The 23,089-nt window shown below is 36.4% G+C and overlaps 1 protein-coding gene across 1 annotated transcript in view; it reads right to left on the minus strand.

The window, feature by feature from the left end:
- Positions 1-23,089, minus strand: part of LOC115211772 — a 412,137-nt gene that overhangs the window by 39,104 nt on the left and 349,944 nt on the right. Inside the window, exons 127-137 of the mRNA XM_036503112.1 lie at positions 21,715-21,828; positions 19,299-19,481; positions 17,804-17,932; positions 16,934-17,116; positions 14,392-14,526; positions 10,321-10,506; positions 6,574-6,696; positions 4,619-4,801; positions 2,119-2,241; positions 1,489-1,671; positions 683-805 (exon numbers count right to left, since the gene is read on the minus strand). Of these exons, the coding sequence (XP_036359005.1) occupies positions 683-805; positions 1,489-1,671; positions 2,119-2,241; positions 4,619-4,801; positions 6,574-6,696; positions 10,321-10,506; positions 14,392-14,526; positions 16,934-17,116; positions 17,804-17,932; positions 19,299-19,481; positions 21,715-21,828 (1,665 nt within the window). The remainder of the gene's footprint in view (positions 1-682; positions 806-1,488; positions 1,672-2,118; positions 2,242-4,618; positions 4,802-6,573; positions 6,697-10,320; positions 10,507-14,391; positions 14,527-16,933; positions 17,117-17,803; positions 17,933-19,298; positions 19,482-21,714; positions 21,829-23,089) is intronic.

Genomic DNA, 23,089 nt, shown 5'->3' on the forward strand with positions numbered 1-23,089 from the left:
ATATAGTTGTTGCCAACTCTGATGAGTGCAGGGTTACATAATCTGGGTGATATCAAACATCCTGTCGAACCTCTAGTGCAAAACTGATTAGTAAGACTGGCTGTAATGGATATATAATATTGTTTACTTAGATTAATATGTATAAGTATATACTGATTCATGTTATTGAACAGTTACATGTTGTAGAACCTTTCAAATGTTGAAAGGTAAATTAACATGTATGCATATAAGGTACATAAATACAGGTAAAAAGTTTGAAACAGTACTTAGTGCTAGGGAAGAGAAGAACTGAAGTATTGCTCATACACGTGGAAGGTGTATCTGATATTCATGCAGATATCTTAGACCATCTCCAAAACAAATTTTTCCAGTTGATTATCTATGACACATTCATTAACATGCTGCAAACATCTGTTAGCTCACCAAGATGCTGTGTTTGCATCTATCTCTTCTGTTGATTCTATACTGGCTTCTACTCTTCTATATAAGCAGAATATGTACCATCTCAGCATGTGCCTCTGTTTGATATTCACTAACTTCCCTTCTGGTTGTTGTCCTGACCTTGTCTCACCGAGTGAAATTAACACTAAATACTTTTCTCTGTCATTTCTCAGAAATAATTGAGAAACATCTCCCTCTAAATAACAAGAAAAAAGATTTTAAAGAAAAGAGTTTAACATACCGTATATTTTTTAGCACGTTGATTTAGTAAGGATATTTTGGGGCTTACGTCCCCTGAATTTTCATCAACTTTGAAGAATGTTGGGGCTGATACATCACCAATCACTTCATACACTAATCTTCCCTAAAACAGTGAAGTTGAAAATTAAGTAAGAGATGAGAGACAGACAGACAGAAACAGAAGACAGACACAGACAGAGAGAAAGAGTAAGAGAGAGGTTGGAAGGGAATAGAGACATAGAGACAGAGAGATAGATTGAGAGGGATAGAGGAAAGAGAGAGACAGAGGAAAAAAGTGACAGAGAGACAAGGAGGGAGCAAAAGACAGACAGACAGTATCAGACAGGTAGAGTTGTATGGTAGGAAAAAGAGTGAAGAAGGAAGAAAAAAAAAGATAGGACAAACTTTCTACTGTAAACTAGCTTTTGTACTTCTAGTTAGAAGAACAAACTCAACCAAATTATAAAAAAAAATAAGTTCCAAAATGCTTTAAAGAAATAATGCTTCCTTTATTGAACACAGAACAGATGGAACAGATAAAAAACGGCAGTGACATATGAGCTCACATTGCACAAGCTCAAGAATCCTCTTGTTTCTTATCTATGGTTCTTAAGTAATGAAGATATAATAAATTTTAAAGATAGGTTTATCGACAATTTTGTTAAATTAATACTGAAACTATTTAAGAATTTAATAGTAAATTAATGAAAACTATCAAGAGATTAATGACTCTTTTTCTCAAACGATTTCCTGTGGACAGATAAAAATAAATAAATAAATGTTTTTAAAATAAATTTTAAAACTTACAATGACATCAGTATCTTGAGCTTGAATTTTTCCAAATGCAAAATCGACTGCATTTGTTGAAGAAATATTGAAGACCTGGTTAGGGTTGTTTATTACAGGCAGTGTATTTCGCACAACTGTGACTACCACACTGGCATTGGATTTTTTGGGTGGATTGCCCGAGTCAGTAGCTTGAACAGTTAACTGAAAAGAGAAAGTTTTTATGTGTTTTTGAAGTTTACATTATCTAACAAATAAAAGTTATGGTACTAGATGAAACGAAATGGATGTAATATCAAGATTATTGTGGAACTTTGTGTGTGTATAGTTAAACAAATTTACATAAATGTGAGCATATAGTGATGCGTACTTAAAACATACAGTGCTTACTCAGGAACAACACTTACACAAATAATACTAACTATCTGAACCAAGCTATTGATATAAATATATATTGATATACGTCACCTAAATACAAACCTATTGATAAGCTTAACTTTAGATTTACAAAGGAAGAGAAATATGAATGGCACCTACACAGAATGGCAAGTTATAGATGTATGCCAACATCAGGACACAAATACACAGGTGATCAACATATTATCTAGAAAACCAAGTAGATTTATAATTAGATTATAGTATGTTACTTACAGAGAATTTAGTTCTTGGTTGGTTATTGAGTTGTTTCTTCAGGTAAATCTGTCCACTGCTGAAGGTTATGTAAAAATAATCCAAGTCATCGTTACTGCCAAACAGCTTGTATGAAATAACATCCTGCAATTATACCATCATATTTATTAGAACCATGTAAATATTGGGATTTCGCACGCACAAACACACACACACACACATATGACGACCTCACTATTATGCAGAAGCATTCAAGATGTCAGCTGAATTTGGATTTCTCTGAACTTGACTAAGCTGATAAGCTTGCTCTTGTAGCTCAGTTGTTAAAAGGAAAGGTTTGGACCCAATATTTTAAAACAAAATTGACAATTAGAAGATGGACATTTTTTTAATAATTATTTTTCATTATGGAATTTCATATTTTTTCTGTACTCCTCAAACTCTACAGCATTTTTTAAAATATTACCTCAAAAGTTTGACTAATATATAGGAGTAACAGTACTAATAGTAAAGATAACATTTTCTATATTTTTTTGTATCGTAGACCCATACTCCTTACCTCATTGACAAGTATTTTCACTAAAATTATTCACCGTCACCACAATCACCTTATTATCCATCACCACCATTATCACTGCTACCATAGTTAACATCATCATCTGTGTCTTAATTTGTTAGCGTTATCTGTTGAACGCTACATTGCGATATCTCACCAGAGATATCTACATTGTAGATAAATGATTTTAACAGATCCATACAAGACATGAACAGAAATGCAAAGTGAGGGTCAGTCAGCAAAATGTTCAGTGAAGAATTTAATGTGAATGTGGGTGTCTATCAGGATTCATTTTCCAATCTCCTCATATTTTTTGTAATAATTCTCCAAGCTAGAATACAGGAATTTAGAACAGTTGTCAAAGAGAACTCCAACTAGCCTAAATCTCATAGCTGTATTTATGGAAGATTCCGTGAAGAAATTCCAAGTATAGGAGCAAAACTTTATATAGTGAGGCCTCAAAGTAAAACTAGCAAAGACTAAAGATTTTGTCAGTAAGGAAGAAGCCAGCTCTCTACTGCCATCTTGGAAAGTGGATATGCTTAATGCTTTTTGCTGAGATTTTTCTTGAGAACACATTCTTCGTGGTAATGGCGATTTGACGTCTATGTTTAGCATATAGGCTGTCCTCTTTTAGTGGTCAGTCCTCTAAATTTTGTATGTGAAAACAATTTTTAATCTTCGGATTTTTTAAAATATGCTAACCCACTGGTTTTAATTGATTAATATCAGTTTCTACCCTTATTTAATTTAATGTACAAAACAGAAATTGGTAGGAATTCCATACTATGCATGCAATGTAAACTATGGGTACCCATGCAGTTTAATAGAATCATTGGAAGTTTGACAGAGAGAAAAGACTTCATGAGTGGCAGGTGCACAGAAGTAGGAGCATCATGGAAAATAAATTCTTATTCATTCCTTTGGACTCACAGCTACCTTCTTTTTAAAATCACTAACCTGTTCCCAAAACTGAAGTAACCATTTAACCTGCCATATGACAGGTAGCACAATTTCCCCTTGATGGCCTGGCTCTCCATTACTTATGACAATGAGTGTTCCAGTCAATCCAATCAACAGAACAGCCTGCTCATGAAATTTATGTGCAAAGGGCTAAGCACTCCATAGGCACATGTAAAGACCCCCTTCGGTCATGAATGACCATGGGATTGCACCTAGAAAGTTACCCTCCTAGACACAAGTCCGGGCAAGGTTGTTTTTATGGAAGACCAGCAGTCGCCCATGCATACCAGCCTCCCCTCTCCACGCCACCAGTGTTATCCAAGGGAAAGACAAAGGTCGATACAGCTTGGCACCAGTGATGTCGCAACTCATTTCTACAGCTGAGTGAACTGGAGCAACGTGAAATAAAGTGCCTTGCTCAAGAACACAACATGCAGCCCGGTCCGGGATTCGAGCTCACAACCTCACGATTGTAAGCTGATGCTCTAACCACTGAGCCATGCGCCTTCACAGGCACATGTACCCATCACATAATTCTCAGAGAGACTCAGTAGTGTGACACAGAATGTGACAACGCTGGTCCTTTGAAATACAGGTACAACTAATTTTTGCCAGCTGAGATAACTGGAGAAACATCAAATAAAGCGTCTCGCTCAAACACACAATGAACTGCTGGTAATTGAACTCGTAGCCTTATGATTGTCATCCAAATACCCTGGTCATTAACCTACACACTTCTATTTCCCCATAGAATTGCAAATTAAAAAATAGAAATCCTTCAGTCTTGTAATAAATTGAATTTTCTCACAGCTGAATGTTAACATTAATAATATTTCTGTGTAAAGTAAGAGAAATATTTAACCTGTCAATAAACAACACAGCTGAGATCAACTTTAATAGGACCTGAATTATTTTATTAAATTCTTCAATATTTTCAAAAATTAATTGAAATAAAAACTGTGTATTTCAACAGAAATGTAGTAACAAAATGGTTAATAATACCTGGTCAGCATCTGTAGCAGTAGTGGTTATAACTGGGCTCATAAAAGAATGGTATTCATTTATTGTAACACTGAACGTACTTTGTGAAAAGACTGGAGTATTTACATTACGTAAAACGGTAATAAATACTCTGGCTAAGGCTGTATTGTCAGGAAAGTAAGTGTCGTAGGCTTTGACAATTAACTGAAATTGAGAAAATGAAAATGAAAGAAAGTTTAGTGTGCTTTAAATTTGCTTTTCAGAATTGGCATAGTTGAGTAAAATCAGTGAATTTCTTTTAATGTAATAAGGATGAAATCTTGGTTCAAGAGATTTAGGGTTTTGAAGAGGGTAACCACCTCGCAGCCACTTTGTTCCAGGTTTAATCTGACCCAGAATTGTAGCACCTGTCAAGCTCACAGCTAGGGGTTAATTAGCATGTCTCAGAATTGCCACTGGAAAACGATTACTAACAGGAGTGGCTGTGTGGTAAGTAGCTTGCTTACCAACCACATAGTTCTGGGTTCAGTCCCACTGCGTGGCACCTTGGGCAAGTGTCTTCTACTATAGCCTCGGGCCAACCAAAGCCTTGTGAGTGGATTTGGTAGACGGAAACTGAAAGAAGCCTGTCGTATATATGTATATATATATATCTATATATTTTTGTGAGTGTTTGGGTGTCTGTGTTTGCCCCCCCCCACTACCAAACATCGTTCGACAACTGATGCCGGTGTGTTTACGGGTCTGTAACTTAGCAGTTCGGCAAAAGAGACTGATAGAATAAGTACTAGGCTTACAAAGAATAAGTCCTGGGGTGAATTTCTTCGACTAAAGGCAGTGCAACAGCATGGCCACCGTCAAATGACTGAAACAAGTAAAAGAATAAAAGAGTATACACTCCAACAGACACAGATCAGATGAGGTTCCTTGATCTTTAACTGCTCAACTAAGAGGAAGTTACTCCATAAAATTTCATCATCCTGTAAACACTAGGCTTTGGCATTTGTTTCACCAGCTCAATATAAGCTTGAGGATGAGAGAATGGAACTGGCTTTGCACAAATCTCACCCATTGTAATCGTACAGATTGTTTGACAAAGATTCCAGCATCCAAACACTGTGAAGCTGTGTCTTGGTGCACAGTGTCTAGGTGATGGTGTCTCATTCACTGAAGCAACAAGATTATATCAAATACATCCTCAAATTTGACTGAGTTCTAGCATTAAAGGAAAGTAATGGTTTTCCAAGCAGAAAAATAACAATAGGATATAATACCAAAATTAAGGACAACATACACTGTTTAAAATGACTTTGCATTCTTTTTTTTTTTTTTGTACTTGTTTTAATCATTGGTCTACAGTCATACTGGGGCACTACCTTGAATGGTTTGGTTGATCAAATTAACACACAGTACTGGTTTTAAACATGGTACTAATTCCATTGGTCTCTTTAGGTTGGCCTGCCAAGTTATGAGGACATAAACGGACACTGGTTGTCATGTTGTAAGATGACAAACACACACATACACAGATATATACAAACACATACATACACACACAAGGCTGTCGGTTAGTAGAATCATCAGAGCCTCAAATAAATTGTTTTTAATACTGAGCTCTAATTCCGTGAGAGCCAACTGCCTTTCCTCATTTTGAGGTCAATAAAAAAAAGTACCAGTCAAATACTAGGGTTTATTCTTCTTTTTCTCTAGTTGTTTCTCTCTCTCTCTCTCTCTCTCTCTCTGGAAAGAATCTACTGTGCTCAAATCTGGAAAGGAATTCCTAAGACATGCTATAAGTCACAATGGCACTGTACTTCTTCCATCAAGAGTGAAGGACCCTTGGCATGTGCACACACACACACACATGCACATACACACATACACATCACCAATAAAACAAATACCAGCAAAGACATTCCTTTCAGAATACTAGTTCACAGACAAATATACTCAAATAAAAATAAGATGGTACTTACTTGGAAATTGTTAACAAGAACATTCTTTAATGAAGATTTCAATGTAATACGTCCAGTAGTTTTGTTCACTTCACACAAAAGCAGACCATACTCATTGCCAGCTGCTTCATATACAATAGAACCCTGAAGAAAAAAATGCAAAGGGACATATTAGTTTATCATTACATAATATATATATATATATATATATATATAAGAGAACAAGGTGTATGTTACGCCGCAATAACTTATGTATAAAAAATATATACAAAAATACAAAATGGGACAAGAACGCAAAACATTCTAAAGTTGAAAGACGCCTGTTGTTTTTGTCCTGTTATTATTATTATTATCATTATTGTTTTTTGTATTTATATTCGTATTACCTTTTGTTTTTTGTATTTATATTCGTGTGGCATCGTCCGTTTTTCTGTCCTTGTTTCGTATACATTCGATCCTTTTTCCAAGAAATCTAATGCTCATAGCTTAGTTTTTCCTTGGGGACTGGCCGGATTGGAGTGATCTCAAGATTAATCAGCCGAAATTGCGAGGATGATCCGGTTCTTGACTGAAGATTAGAGGCTTCGAACCACCCGTCCGTTTTTTTTGTTTCGTCTATTTGAATGTTTTGAGTTCTTGTCCCATTTTGTATTTTTATATATATTTTTTATACATAAATTATTGCGGCATAACGTACACCTTGTTCTCTTATATGTATGTAAGCATTCCACTAAACTTTGTATGACTTCTACACACACTTTCTCTATACTTCACTGGTCTCTGTCTTTCTCTTTTCTCGCCTCTTTGATTCTTTGGTCTCCTCTTCCCCCACTCTCTCACATTTCTCTGCTTTTCTCACTTTGCACCTCACTGACCCTGCCTTTCTTTTGTCCCGCCAATCCTTGGCATGCTCTCTTTCTTCTCCCCTCCTTAATTCCTTCTTTCTCTCTTTTCTCCCCCTCCTTGGTGCCTTTGTCCCTCTTTTTCTCTCTTTGATTCCTTTGCCCCTTTTTTCTCTCTCTTCTCTTCTCACGTGACCGCCAGTCAACTATAGCCTTTCGGCTTCTGAGCACCGCCACGACAACATCGACGTTTTCGTCTGCCGTAAGGCATTATTTTTGCTAGCTTTATGTTTTCAAAAGTGCATGAGATACAAAATCCTTTATTTGAAAATGCAGGTAAGCATTAGCAACTAGCAAGGCCGATTAAAACACTGCCTCAATAATACATTTGTCAAACCTATGCTAACGTTGAAAACTGAACATAAAAAGGAGCAAAAATATATATAAAAAGAAGCACAATGAAGATTCTTTCAGTTACTTAAGTTTGAATATATTGTCATTCAAATGCTTGCTCCACCAGCTGGGTGACTGAGCATTAAGATTACCCCATGCTGCTAGGTTAGCTATGAACCTTATCTTTCTTTTTATGTTAGATCAATTCTCAATTAAGGCAGCGAGCTGGCAGAATCGTTAGCATGCTGGGCGAAATGCTTAGCAGTATTTCGTCTGCCGCTATGTTCTCAGTTCAAATTGCGACGAGGTCGACTTTGCCTTTCATCCTTTTGGGGGTCAATAAATTAGGTACCAGTTACACACTGGGGTCGATGTAATCAACTTAATCCCTTTGTATGTTCTTGTTTGTCCCCTCTATGTTTAGCCCCTTGTGGGCATTAAAGAAATAAGATCTATTTTCAATATTAAAAATTTGCATGTAAAAATAACTTGTTTTGTCCTGAGATACATAAGGAATCAGCTGTTTTGGATAGAACCCTTTACTGATGAAGAACTCTGTGTGGAACATCAATAGTTCATATTCCTTATGGAAAACTGACTTATAACAATCTTAAAAATTGTCATGCACTAAACTGTTATCCCTTGAGTCACTCTGTAAACTTCTGATTAGAAATAAAGCTCACACACTTATATGTTGATATAACTTTGATAGGTTTTGGCCAGTATTGGCCCAGGCCATGTCTAACTTAAAAGCACCACCTGGCAAAGTCATTCAAATCAGGAATCAGACAACATGTTCCACAAGAGTTATTGTTTATGGAGACATAACTGGATGTAGGAGGTTTATCCAGGAATTACAACCGTGTTTCATGGTCTGCTACCACAACAGCTCCTTTATAGGATCCAGTTAGCTCAAGACATCATCAGAAGGAACCTACTCCTCTACCGTTTTGACGTGGCGGAGCTCCCCCTTTCAGAGGTGTCTTCAGCTCTGGTGTTGGGTGCATGTCTTCTTTCTTCTGTTCCCTGGCCTCTTCGATGTATCATCAGCGAGTGTCAGCCAGTGACTGACTGTCTTGTCAAATTTTTCCCTTTAAATACCTGCCGCGTAGGCTCCAGTAGGCAGCCCAGCAAGTTGTCACATAACACTGTCTCACCTTAACTGACTAATGAAGGCGCGTAGTTTTAGCCCGCGCTTTTTCTAAATGACCATCACCTGTCAGGCAGCTCCAGCAATTATTTTAAGGGAATTGTCCAAAGACTTCTTGAACTTTATGGGATCTGTTTCTGCTTTAATGTGTTTTGGTGTAATGTTAAAGAGAGTGGCACTAATTGAGGTGAAATAATTGTGCCGTATTATTATGTGATACAAGTATGATTTATGTTGTGGGTGGATAGCACAGGTTCCAAGTCTTGGGCGTATCTTAAAGGTGATGCCAACATCATTTGGGCAATGCTGATGGAATATTTTCCACATCATGCAGATGATGTAGCACTCATGGTGGCATTGGAGAGAGTAAAGCTTGAGTTTTTCTAGTCGACCCCAATAGTCAAGGCCAGTCATGCCAGCTATCCTTTTTGTAATTGACCTTTGAGGTGCTTCAATTTTCATGATACTTTTTTTCATGTGGGGAGACCACAGTGGACAATAGTATTGAAGGTGGGGTCGGGCAAAGTAGGGAAGAGAAGATTAATGGTGTGGATATCTCTCGACTGGAAAGTTCAGGGAATCCAGGAACACATTCTGCCGGCCATGTCAACCTTGCTGTTTATATGAATCGCCCAGCTTATGTTGGAGCAAGATTGCACATGAAAACAAAAAGTGTCGCTGAAGCAGTCATAGATGTGTGATCGGACAATAAGAACAGTAATAAACAAGTGAAGAAAAAACATACAGTGCATGTTTTTATTTATCAAAACAAAAATTACCATCCCAAAATACAATATCTGTTTCAAAACACGATTTCATATCAGAAATCTTGCAAAACAAATATATATATATATATATATATATATATATATATTACATGTATGTTTATTTATATGGGTTTAATGTATATTTTCTTTTTAACTCACACCTTAAAGCTTATGTTTCAATTTCAAACTCTCAATAATTAATCTTTTGATTTTGATTCTTAACTTTTAACATGTTTTTGAAAAATTTAGTAAGTTTTGAGGAAATTTGGGGAGATTCTAATTTTTTTAAATCTTTAATATTTAATTTTGAAATTTTAATTATATTTAACTTTTAATAATTTTTTTAAAGTTTTCTAATTTAATCTTATAATTTGATATTACTTTAAAATTTTGCCTTCAACTTTAACCCTTATTCCACACTTTTATTCCTATTCTCCCTTTTATTTCAAAGAAACTTTACAACACATTATCTATTTTATATTTATTTACTATTGTGTTTTTATATCATGTATTATATTATATTACATTATGTTATGCTTATTTGGTGTCCAAATAAAACCATAACAGCAGCCATAAGTTTCATTCAATAATGCAAAATGAATAATGAGGTACATACCTGGCGATCTAGATCATTTGCTGTAAGTTGTAACAAGAAGTTGCCTACAGGTGTATTTTCTTGCAGATTCAAATTATGAGTTGTCTTTGAGAAAACTGGAGACTGAAGATCCCGAATAATTCTGATTTCAACAGGAGCTGTATCACTCCTTGGTGGAAAACCATTATCACTTGCTTGTACAGTGAACTGGAATATATATTTCATGAAATTTGTAAATAAAAGCAACCAAAAGGAATACAAAAATATTTTTAGCTTTACACAATTTATAAGTTTAAATTTACTCCTGACATGCAATTGAAAATATTCTTTTCGACTACAAGGCCTCAAATTTTTGGGGTGGGGTTCAGTCAAGTAGATCGACTCCAGTATGCAACTGATACTTAATTTATTGGCCCCAAAAGGATGAAAGGCAAAAGAATGTAAAGACAAACAAAGTACCACTAAGCATTTCGTCCAGTGAGCTAACATTTCTGCCCGCTTGCCACCTTCATGCAATTCATAATTATTGTAAAATTACAGCTCAGGCCTTTCATGATTTTGTTACAGAACAGAAATGAACAACAGAAGGGATTGACATTTTCTCCCTTCTGCAGTCTGTGTGGTACATAGTTTCTTATTAATTTATTGCCCACAAGGGGCTAAACATAGAGGGGACAAACAAAGACAGACAAAGGTATTAAGTCGATTATATCGACCCCAATGCGTAACTGGTACTTAATTTATCAACCCCGAAAGGATGAAAGGCAAAGTCGACCTCAGCAGAATTTGAACTGAGAATGTAACGGCAGACGAAATACTGAAAAGCATTTCACCTGGTGTGCTAACGTTTCTGCCAGCTCACCGCAAACGTAGTTTGCTTCCCAAACATACTGTTTAGAGTTCAGTCCCACTGCATGGAACTTTGGGCAAGTCTTCTACTATAGCCCCAAGTTGATCAAAGCCTTGGAGTGAATTTGAGAGATGGAAATGAAAGAAGCCTATCTAATATGTATATATGTGTATGTATGTGTGTGTACATGGATGTGTTACTGACTACTTGCTTTGACATCTCATGATAATTGTAAACAAGTGTCTCTATCATGCATACAGTGTCCTCCATTTCCAATCTCCTATGAAAGCATGTTTGGTCTCGGGGAAACTGGTGAGGGCTGATAATGGGAAGGGTAGCTTGTTCACAATTTTACAACCAAATGGCAGAAATATATATGTCACTCCTATTTCTAGCAGTACAGGTGCTGACTAGTACCCTCAGTTACTTTGGTGCTGTATATATATATGTTGTGTGGTGTATATACATAAACAATATCGAATACACATACACAAGGTATGTGTTTTGCTAGTTTGTGGGTAGGCTGTGCTTATAGGCATAAGAAAATATATACTCATCAATGCACCTGGTATTAAAACACCTGGAAATCATAGACAAGCGAGATAACTCCCATCACTATTTGAGCTGCTTCTAACTCATATTTGACTATATATATATAAAACTATACACACATATATGTATGTAGACACACACACGTATATAAATATACACTCATATACACGCACACATACATGTAAGTTCTGTGTGGAAAGCGGTTGTTCTTTCCCAGGGATATTTATCCAACCATACAGCAGTTTAGTTCTATAGCAAATAATAATACTGGAAATTCCACATGTGCATATGTACTAGTGCTTATTGTTGTTTCTTACACTTTTAAAATTCCAGTTGTCACTATAGATGCTTCCATCTTTTTGATTCAGGAGAAACTGGAGAATACATACACTGAATAATCAATATATCTTTATATAATAAAAGTCAAGTTGTGTGTCTGTCTCCTACGATTTAGATTCCTAACTACTCCCACATTTTGCGGTGCAGTGTAACCAAAAGCGGGTATCTTATAGTCGTGATTCATATCGAGCCTTTCTGGGTATTAGTGCGCGTCTACGATGAGTCTACGATTTAAAAAATAATTTACCATCATTTTTTTCCATTTTGAATGCATTTTTTTTGCTATTTTTTGGCTATAACTCTCTAAAAATGCTTATATAGTTATTTCCCTTACAAACCTGAGCAATGCCGGGCGATACTGCTAGTTTATTGTAAGAGTCAATTCATATTGCCTACATGCATTTCGGTTTATTACTTCAATTTATATTTATGCCACTAAATTGCATTATGCATTTCATCATCATCATCATCATCATTGTTTAATGTCTGTTTACCACGCTAGCATGGGTTGGACGGTTCGACCGGGGGTCTGGGAAGCCAGGGGCTGCACCAGGCTCCAGTCTGATCTGGCAGAGTTTCTACAGCTGGATGCCCTTCCTAATGCCAACCACTCGGTGAGTGTAGTGGGTGCTTTTTACGTGCCACCTGCACAGGTGCCAGGGGAGTCCGGCATCGGCCACGATCGGTTGGTGCTTTTAACGTGCCACCGGCACGGAAGCCAGCCAAGGCGGCACTGGCATCAGCCATGTTCGGATGGTGCTTTTTATGTGCCACTGGCACTGGAGCCAGTCGAGGCAGCGCTGGCTTGGAAAAGCAAAAACCTTCATCAGGGCAGAAGTTGACTGTTATCAAGGTAAAAATTGAGTGTTATTTTTCACACAGCCTAATGGATGGAGAGTTTGTTCTAATTGAATTGTAGCATGTGCATCTTTAATTCTGTTCAGAACAGAATCCAAGATGCACATGCTATAATTCAGTTAGAATGAACTCTCTGTGTGTTCGACTGTGTGAAAAAATAACAATCAATTTTTGCCCCGATGAAGGTTTTTGCTTTTTCAAATTCATAATGCAATTTAATTGCATAAATATGGATTTACATAATAAACTGAAGTGCACATAGGTAACATATATTGACTTTTATAATAAATATATTGATTGTTCTGTGTACGCATTCTCCATTTTCTTTGTACAGGTGGTTTCAAAAAGTTGATATCATTTTGCAAAGTAATAACTTTGCCAGTTCTTGTTCAAATGACTTCAAATTTTATCAGCATGTGTAGAATCAGGTCAAAATTTTATGTTTATCCTTTCAGGTATAGAAATGGCATTCACTGGAAGAGAAAAGGTGTTTTGTGTGTTGGAGTATGCTCAAACACAGTCAAACAAGACTGTGCAGCAGGTATTTGTGAGAGAGTTCTCTAAAATGTCACCAATGGCAATGTAGATTTGGACATGGCACAAAAAATTCAAAGAGGAAGACTGTTTGTGCAGAGCAAAGGGATCTGGGCAACCACTGACATCAGAAGGGGCGGGTGAGCAGGTTCACCAAAAACTCTTGCAAAGCCGCAAGAAGTCGATAAGAAGAACAAGTCTGGAAACCAAGATTCCTCCAATGACAGTTTGGCGTGTCCTGAGGAAATGCTTGCTAATGAAACCTACAAGCTGCAGCTCATTCAAGCCATAATGGCAGATGACAAACAAAAGCACAAACAATTCTGTGTTGATATGCAAGAGAAACTTGAAGAAACCAAGTTCAAGCAACGACTTGTTTTCAGTGTAGAGGCCAAATTTCATATGAATGGCAAAGTCAATAAGCATAATGTTCGCATTTGGGGTAAAGAAAATCCCCATGAGCATGAGAGGGACTCAACAAAAGTGAACGTGTTCTGTGCCATCTCCAAGAAGCATCTTCATGGCCTGTTTTTGTGAAATCATTCATGGCATCCACATACCTTCGAATTTCTCATTCAAATTTGGAGGAATAAATCTTATGTTGCTCAACATTAATCCTGTTTAGTTTCATTTCAAAAGTTCTGAATTAAAATCTTCTACCAAACCTTAGTCACAATTTACGTTCCTAACACCAGCTTAAAGATAACGAAGTTATTTTACTAAATTCTTTGTTATATTTAAAATTAATTGAATGAAACTCAGAGCATCTCAACAGAAATATGGTAACAAAAGGGTTAATTCAAAATAATGGGATTGCATAAGCATTACATTTAACAGAGTAATCTGAATGCTAAAGGATTACAGATAAAAAAAAGTACATAAGAGATAAAAAAAATATATTTTCAGATTGTAAGTCATAGAAAAATCCAGACTTTATTCAAATACATATAAATACTTACCTTGAAGGTATTAGTAGTGACAGTACTAAGATCGTTGTTAACATAAATTTCACCAGTGTCACTACGGATAAAGAAGTATTGCATTGCAATCAGCCCATTGCTGTTGCCTACTATACTGTATGTTATATTGTTTGGCTGAAAGAAGACATAATAAAAAGATTAACATATAAATAACAAAAACCAAGAATATAGTTGTAAAATAACAAGCCAGCAAGGGACCACCTAACTACATGTTTGGTTGACCTGCTAGAAATTATAGTGAAAGTTTCTGGAAAACTTGATTTATAACAGGTAGACTTGATGATCTTTCATACAGATCACTCAGTTGGAAACATTTGGATGTGAGGTCAGCATCTTTCCTCTCTCCCTCCAGTTTTAGACATCCTGAAACAGACCACAGCCTCCCTTCTCCTTCTGAGTAAGTTGTACTTCACTTTTCAAACTCCTGAAGTTAAGAACCTCAGGGATTTTTTCACAGAAAATGTTGGTCTAACTATGACATTAAGGATATCTACATAATATTACAAGATAGACAAGGCAGTGAGCTGGTAGAACCATTAGCACACTGGGCAAAATGCTTGCAGCATTTCGTCCATCTTCCTGTTCTGAGTTCAAATTCCACTGGGCTCGACTTTGCTTTTCATTCTTTCAGTGTCAATAAAATAAGTGCCAGTTGAGCCCTGGGATTGATCTAACTGATTTAATCTCTTCCCTGAAACTACTTGCCTTATGCCAAAATCTGAAACCAAAGCAGACAAGACATTCATAACTGGAGTACTAACCAATAAATATCTATTTCTTTACTACCTACAAGGGACTAAACACAGAGAAGACAAAAAAGGACAGACACACGGATTAAGTCGATTATATCGACCCCAGTGCGTAACTGGTACTTATTTAATCGACCCCAAAAGGATGAAAGGCAAAGTCAACCTCAGCGGAATTTGAACTCAGAACGTAATGGCAGACGAAATGTGGCTACGCATTTCGCCCTGTGTGCTAACGTTTCTGCCAGCTCGCCGCCTTATAACTAATAAATATCATCAGGAATACTCATCTGAAACTGATAAAGGCTCTGTGGTTAAACCCCAAGGACTAATTTCATAGTGAGAAACATAGTATTTGGTTTTGTGTGTAAGGAGGATGGTTTTCATCATTGAAGCCCAGCAGAATGATAAAGAAAACCTGTTAAAGATGAACTCAGTAGAGTCAACAGCTGGGAGTGGCAGAACCCTAGACTTTGTTTAGACACCATCATCATGATCATTTAATGTCCATTTTCCATGTTGGCATGGGTTGGGTGATTTGACAAGAACTGGTCAGCCAGAGAGCTGCTTCGGCTCTATATCTGTTTTGGCATGGTTTCTATGGCTAGATGCCCTTCCTAACACCAACCACTTTACAGAGTGTACTGGGTGCTTTTACTCAGCTTCAGTATGAGGGTGTTTATGTGGAACTAGTATGGGTGCTTTTTATGTGGTACCAGCACCCACAAGCCTGCAGGATTAGGAACACTCAGCTGGAGAGAAATGCAGGGGACATCCCTGTATGCAAGGATGACTTAGCTTGACATGTCTTCTCAAGCACAGCAAACCACCAGGAATCTTGGTCCCCTGTCATCATCATCATCATCATCGTTTAACGTCCGCTTTCCATGCTAGCATGGATTGGACGGTTCAACTGGGGTCTGGGAAGCCAGAAGGCTGCGCCAGGCCCAGTCTGATCTGGCAGTGTTTCTACAGCTGGATGCCCTTCCTAACGCCAACCACTCCGTGAGTGTAGTGGGTGCTTTTTACGTGCCACCTGCACAGGTGCCAGACAAGGCTGGCAAACGGCCACGATCGGATGGTGCTTTTTATGTGCCACCAGCACGCAGGCCAGATGAGGCTGGCAATGGCCACAATCGGATGGTGCTTTTTACATGCCACTGGCACGGAGGCCAGTCAGGGTGGCGCTGGCCACAGCCACGTTCAGATGGTTCTCTTACGTGCCACCAGAATCTCTCTTGAAAGAAAACTCTGATATAACACCTAAAGATATAGTCTAATTCTTCTTTTGGGATAAATATACACGTTATTTAGAAAGTGAGATTGGCCTTATGCAAGGACATTTTTCCCTTTAAAATACCCAGGAATTGCTTGATTTTTAACAGCTTTGTTATGAGTTGTATACTGTTGCTGGCTATAGCCAAGAAAAGCAAGACACTCAATGAAAATTCCATAAAGGAATGAAAGCATGCACCAATATTGATAATAATCTCTCAGGACAGCTGTTGCTAGAGATGCCAATCATTGCCACATCAGTGCAGATGAGTATAGATCCCTAGCAGTTTTGAAAAGCTACATCTTTGATGCTCATGTTTAAGTAATGACATTGCATGAAATTGAGTCTCAGTTATCATATAAAAGTTTGTGTGTCTTTCTGTCTGTCTATCCATCTATCTCTCTTACAACCTATATGCAAGTCCACTCAGCTGGCAAAAGTGAGCTGTACCTGTAATTCACAAGGGCCAGCCTTGAAATTAAATAAAATGTTAACTTACTGTGTCTCTGTCAGTGGCTGTCACCTGTATAACCATCTTGCCTTTTCGTTCCCTTTGGGATATTTGAATGAAATACAAGTTCGGAGAAAATATTGGTGAATAAGGGTTGCGGTCAACAGTTACTGTCAGAATGGCTCGAGATTTTAAGGAAGGATTATCCTGGGTATAACAAACAACTTGGATCTGAAAGAGAAATGTAATAATGATTATTCTTGTTGTATCAACAATTTTGATTTTAATGTTATATATGTATATGAGTGCATACATACATGCATGTAAACATATTTCTTTATTGCCCTCAAGGGGCTAAACACAGAGGGGACAAACAAGGATAGATAAAGGGATTAAGTCGATTACATCGACCCAAGTGCATAACTGGTACTTTATTTATCGACCCCGAAAGGATGAAAGGCAAAGTCGACCTACAGCGGAATTTGAACTCAGAACGTTACGGCAGACGAAATACCGTTAAGCATCTCGCCCGGCACACTAACGTTTCTGCCAGCTTGCCACCTTTATTTACATGCATGTAAATAAATATGTATAAGCATGTGTTTGTGCTTAATTAAAATATCTCGTTAAGAACTCAATTCAAGTTTTCAAATTGTATGAGAACTAATGTTCTGTATTTATAAATTCAACATGGCTAATCACAAAAGAATGTTAGTAAGTGTTCAAACAGTTGAAAAATAGATCCTCAAAGGGTTAGGTTGGAACACACACAAGAAGGAAAAAAAAATCAAACAGAAACTATATGCTGCAAATCCCTTTTCCCTAAAATCTACTGTCTCTGACAGATTTATTGCCCTAGTAAATTGTTAACATCAATTAACTTGAAACCATCTCATAAGGCAAACAAAAATTGTATACCTTGTAGTTGATTGTGTTTAGAGTGTCAGTTCTCACATCTTTCTTCAAATATATCTCGCCAGTAGTCTTATTAATGCGGAAAAAGTCATCTGATGGGAAAATTCCATCAATCTCATACTGAAGTACACTCTGGAAATCAAACAACAAAAAATGAATTAACAATATTTATGACAGACTCTTCCATAAATAACAGTGAGGTTAAGGTGTTGAATTTCTTACTACTGGACATACTGATTAATATGAACTTTACTGGAGTTTTTGTAGAAACTCCAAAGGAAACTAATTCTATTTACTTTCATTTACCCACATTGAAAGTAGATACCACTGTAATTTTCAGAAATAAATGATGAGCAGTATAAATAGTGTCTAATGTTTTCACCATCAACAATATATAAAAGTAAATATTTTTATTTTTCTCTCTAGTTTCAGCTCAGAGCTGCGGTCATGCTGATGCACCACCGTTTTCCTACACTGTTATTACTAAGAGCCTCCTCTAATATGTGGCACTTGGTGAAGAATGGAGTTTGATATAGCTACCCTCATTTGCACCTCTTGCCGTGGGGTAGGTTCATCTGGGACTCTCGACAGGAAGAGGTCCAGTTTTGATTTAAAAACCCCTACATCTACTATGTGCAAGTTCCTCAGACTCTTTGGGAGAATATTAAAAAGCTGTAGGTCCTTGAAACCCAGGCTGTTGCAGTAACTGGTCCTGAAGCGTGATGGCATTGTTGGGATCTTTGGCACCATGCAGTGTCATCCCGTTCTGGCATTGGTGTAGCTTTCAATGCCAAACTTTGGCACAATTCCTTCCAAAAATCTCAGTCATGTCTGGTTGGCATCCATTGAGAAAATGACTTTGAGTTTATATATTTTTAGAAATAAACTTTAATCCCTGGTAGACTAAGTAAAATCTATCTTTGTTGTAAGGTTTTCTTCTCTTATAAATGTAACTCAAGATGTCAGAATTACTAGTTATTTGTAACTGAAGGAGAAAAGATAAACAATGAACTAATGTTTCATTACAGCTCAGATTAATGAAATATTACACTTTCTCAGATACCTACAATATAGAGAATGGATTTGGATTGAGTAATAGCTTTCACCTTTGCTAACTGTGGAAGAGAAAATATTATTGCAATAGTTCTCATACATAAAGATCTGATATGTCTTTTTGGTTCTTATACAATAGTATTCAATTTTGTCACTGGGAACCACTAAACTATTTGACAGTCTCACGTTTTAATTCCATGTTTCACACTAAAGCTATTTTCATCCTTTCCTCAACTCTTCTGTCACATATATGAGTGAGAAACAGTGTCTTACCTAGGACATAGCATAGCACTAATCAAATGATTTATATCCATGATTTTTTTCTGTTTTGAGAATGGAATATTATCCATTCAGTCACAGCCTCTTACCAATGCATTTTTAGTTCAAAATACCTTTTCTTAAGTACCTTCTTATAAAACAACATTTTATTTTATTTCTGACTTACCTTGTTATTTTGAGATTCTGCAAAAACTTCATACATTGGATGCTGGAAATTCTGGACCAAAATCATTCCAATTTGATTTGGTAGGTTCTTGAAAGTAGGTGAACTTGCAGCTTGACGCAGGATATTGATTTGAAGAGATCCTTTTGAAAACTTACCCTTTTGGTTTGTTGCTCGGACAATCAGCTTTGAGATATAAAAATACCATATATTATCAAAATATTCAAACCATTTAAGTAGTTGATATTTTTTATTTTCCTTTTTGTTGTTACTAAAAATTATCATCTTGCAATATTAAAAAAAAAACAACAAAAAAACACAAATATTCATGAGAATTTCACACCTTAACATTACCTATATGTAATTTCATGAGTTGATCTAGGATGTGGTTTATGGTTTGTAGTCTTTATATATAAAAATTATTAAAGAGTAATTTCTTTCTACAGGTTACGGAGTTTGTATTTTTACAACCAGCCTGCAATGTTTTTCCTTAAACATAAGAGGAGAAATAGAAGAGAAGTTTCAGGTGTGGAAGCAAGGTCTAGAATCAAAGGGCCTTAGAGTCAATCTAGCAAAAACCAAAGTCTTAATGCTGAGTCATAAACACTTCCTTTCACTAGCACACCAGCGTCAGCACTGCATGAATGACAGTGCTCTCTCTCCCTAGCATGAAACTTCCTATCTCAGACATGTTAGCATGTTCACAACAGTAAAACACTGCATCACTGGAACTGGGAAGTGCACAGTTCTTTTTTTTCATAAACTAGGGGATGGCTACTGACATTAAGCTTAAGCATTATATAATGTATAAGTAAAAAGAAAGAATTAAAGAAAAATGGACTCATTATATTGAATGTAATCAATAATATTGAGTGGAAATAAGGGGTGCTGCAGTTCTGCAGTACCTATACACGAGCTGCCATTGTTTACAACACAACTTCTGAAGTGTCTTCATAAATATAAATAATATTTCATGTAATTTTCAGCAAAAATTTCATCCAAAATTTAACAATTGCCTGAATGTATACCATTTCTTGAGCTAAATAACATTCCTTCATTTCTAACTATGTTTATCTGCAGAAATATTCCTTCCTTCATTAAATTTTGTTTGAAAAAGTTAAAAATCAAAAGTAAGACTTCTTTCTCAGCATTAATTTGAAATCCTAATCTAAACAATAACACAATATATTTTGTCAACCCAAATATGGTTACTTTTATGGCTTGAATGGTTTTACTTGAATTATACCCTATCATCTAAAAAAAGGACAAAACTTATTGGTCAGTGTAATGTGAGATATAAAAATAGTTGAAATGATTATGGTTAAAGTGTGATTGAATTTTTACTTTTCTTTTTTGTTGCTAAAATTCTGTTCATGTAACAACCTACCAGGTAGAAACTTTCTAGCTTTGAATCTCAATCAGTAAATATTAAGCTTCTTTATGAGTGAATGAGAAAAAGAGGAAACAACTAATTCTCTCTCTATTTTTTTCTAGTGTAGCATCTCCAGATTTTCTCTTGTGTAGCTTTCTTCTTGTACTTGAAAGTGATATTTTCAAATTGACCTTATGACGGACAGGTCTTCTCTTCTAAACTCTTCTAAAATTTTGGAATACTCCTCCGATTGATTGATATATTAGGTACATTGATGGAGGAAAACATACCAATCACCAGCTATTTACTTTATTCCACTTTTGAATCCAATTAAATTAGCCACTGTCTTTTGATTGATGATGTTATAAAAAAATTTCATGACTTTTTTAAAAAGAATTTTATAATTCCATAAAAAAATTTTTTACTTTTTTACTCTTTTTTAATGAAATTATTTTACAAGATCTAACAAGTTTATAAGTTGAAAATAGCTTTAGATAATTGATAAATCTTTTAGAAAATGCACAGGCACAGACATGGTCGTAAAATCAAAGAAATTCACTTTCCAAACATGTGGGTTCAGGTTCAGTCCCACTGCATGGCACCTTGGCCAAGTGCTTTCTGCTATAGGCTCAGGCCGGCCAATGTTTTGTGAGTGAACTTTGTAGGTGGAAATTATGTAGAAACCCATCATATATATCTGTGTGTATACATGTGTGTGTGTGTGTGTTTGTGTGTGTGTTTGTGTGTGTGTCTGTGTGTGTGCATATGCATGCATGTGCATATGTGTGTATGGGGTGTGTCCAATGTTTGTTTCTGCCACTGCTTGACAACCTGTGTTGGTTCATTTACACCCCTGTAACCTAGTGGCTCATCAAAAAAAAAAAATTAAAAAATTAAAAAACAATAGACTAAGGACCAAACTTAATAAATAATTACTGGAAATACTGGGGTCAATTTGCTTGACTAAACCCTTCAAAGCAGTGTCCTTGCATGGCTGCAGTTCAATGACTGAAACAAGTATAAAATATAAGAAAAAAAGTAACTTACATTATAAACATCATTCTGAGCATTTTCCAAATTTTGAGAAATGCTTATAATTCCACTTGTTTTGTCTATTGAGAAGAAAAGAGATGGAGTCTCAAGTGTATATGTAATGGTATCCTGAAATAGATAAAAATGGCTATAAAGTTGGCAGTTTGTATTTAAAACATTGAACAACCTTTTTATGAAAAAATTGTATATCCAATATTTTATTACTTATAGACAAGAATGCAGACAGATGACCAAGTTAATGCTAGCATATTTAATGCCAAAGAATGCCTGGTGAGTGAAAATAGGTAGAGGACAATTGTATGGAAGCTCATTGTATAGCCTGAGGCTGATCAAAGCCTGGTGACTAGACTCAGTCAATGGAAACTGAAAGAAGCCTATTGTATGTATTTGTATGCCTGGTGAGTGAAATAGGTAGAGGACAATTGTATGGAAGCTCATTGTATAGCCTGAGGCTGATCAAAGCCTGGTGACTAGACTCAGTCAATGGAAACTGAAAGTGGCCTATAGTATGTACTTGTATGTGTGTATTGAAGGCTGATCTCAAGGCACTGAATTTTACGAAGGAGATGACAGAGGACTGAGATATGTGGTACTCAAGAAGACCTACCCTCTACAACAGAATTGAGATCCTAAAACCAAGGTGCCATGTAAAAAACACTGTTGATGGTGCCACGTAAAAAGCACCCAGTACACTCTGTAAAGTGACTGGTGTTAGGAAGGGCATCCAGCTATAGAAACCAAGCCAAAACAGATTATGAGATCTGGTGCAGCCCATAGCCATGCCAGTTACTGTCAAGTTGTCCAACCCATGCCAGCATGGAAAACAAATGTTAAATGTTGATGATGACAATGATGATGATGATGATGATGATAGTATGTATCTGTGTGTGTCTGTGTCTATCTGCCCCTGCCACTACTTGACAACTGATGTTGGTTTGTTTATATCTCTATGACTTAGTGGTTCAGCAAAAGAGCTTGGTAGAATAAGTACCAGACTATAAAAGGATAAGTACTCGTGTCGATAGACTCGACTAAAACCTTTTAAGATGGTGTCCCAGCATGACCACAGTCCATTGACTGAAACATGTAAAAGATAAAAGAATTCTAGTTGTTGACTCATATTATTTTGGTTACTTTTGTAAATACAAGAGATAACCGAGGGCATGCTTTTGGTTATATTTTGTCATCTTTTGTGAAACATAAAAACCAGATCAGCTTTATAAAACAGCTTTATGGAGCAAAGGCAAAAAACCAGAAAATTTGAGGGGAGAGTGTTAGTCAGTACAATGATTCCAATTACAGGATAACTGGTACTTTATTTGACTGTCCTCAAAAGTATGAAAGGCATATTTAACCGTGGCAGGGTGTG

This window comes from Octopus sinensis, linkage group LG5 (assembly GCF_006345805.1).
Source record: "Octopus sinensis linkage group LG5, ASM634580v1, whole genome shotgun sequence".
Classification (NCBI taxonomy): domain Eukaryota; kingdom Metazoa; phylum Mollusca; class Cephalopoda; order Octopoda; family Octopodidae; genus Octopus; species Octopus sinensis.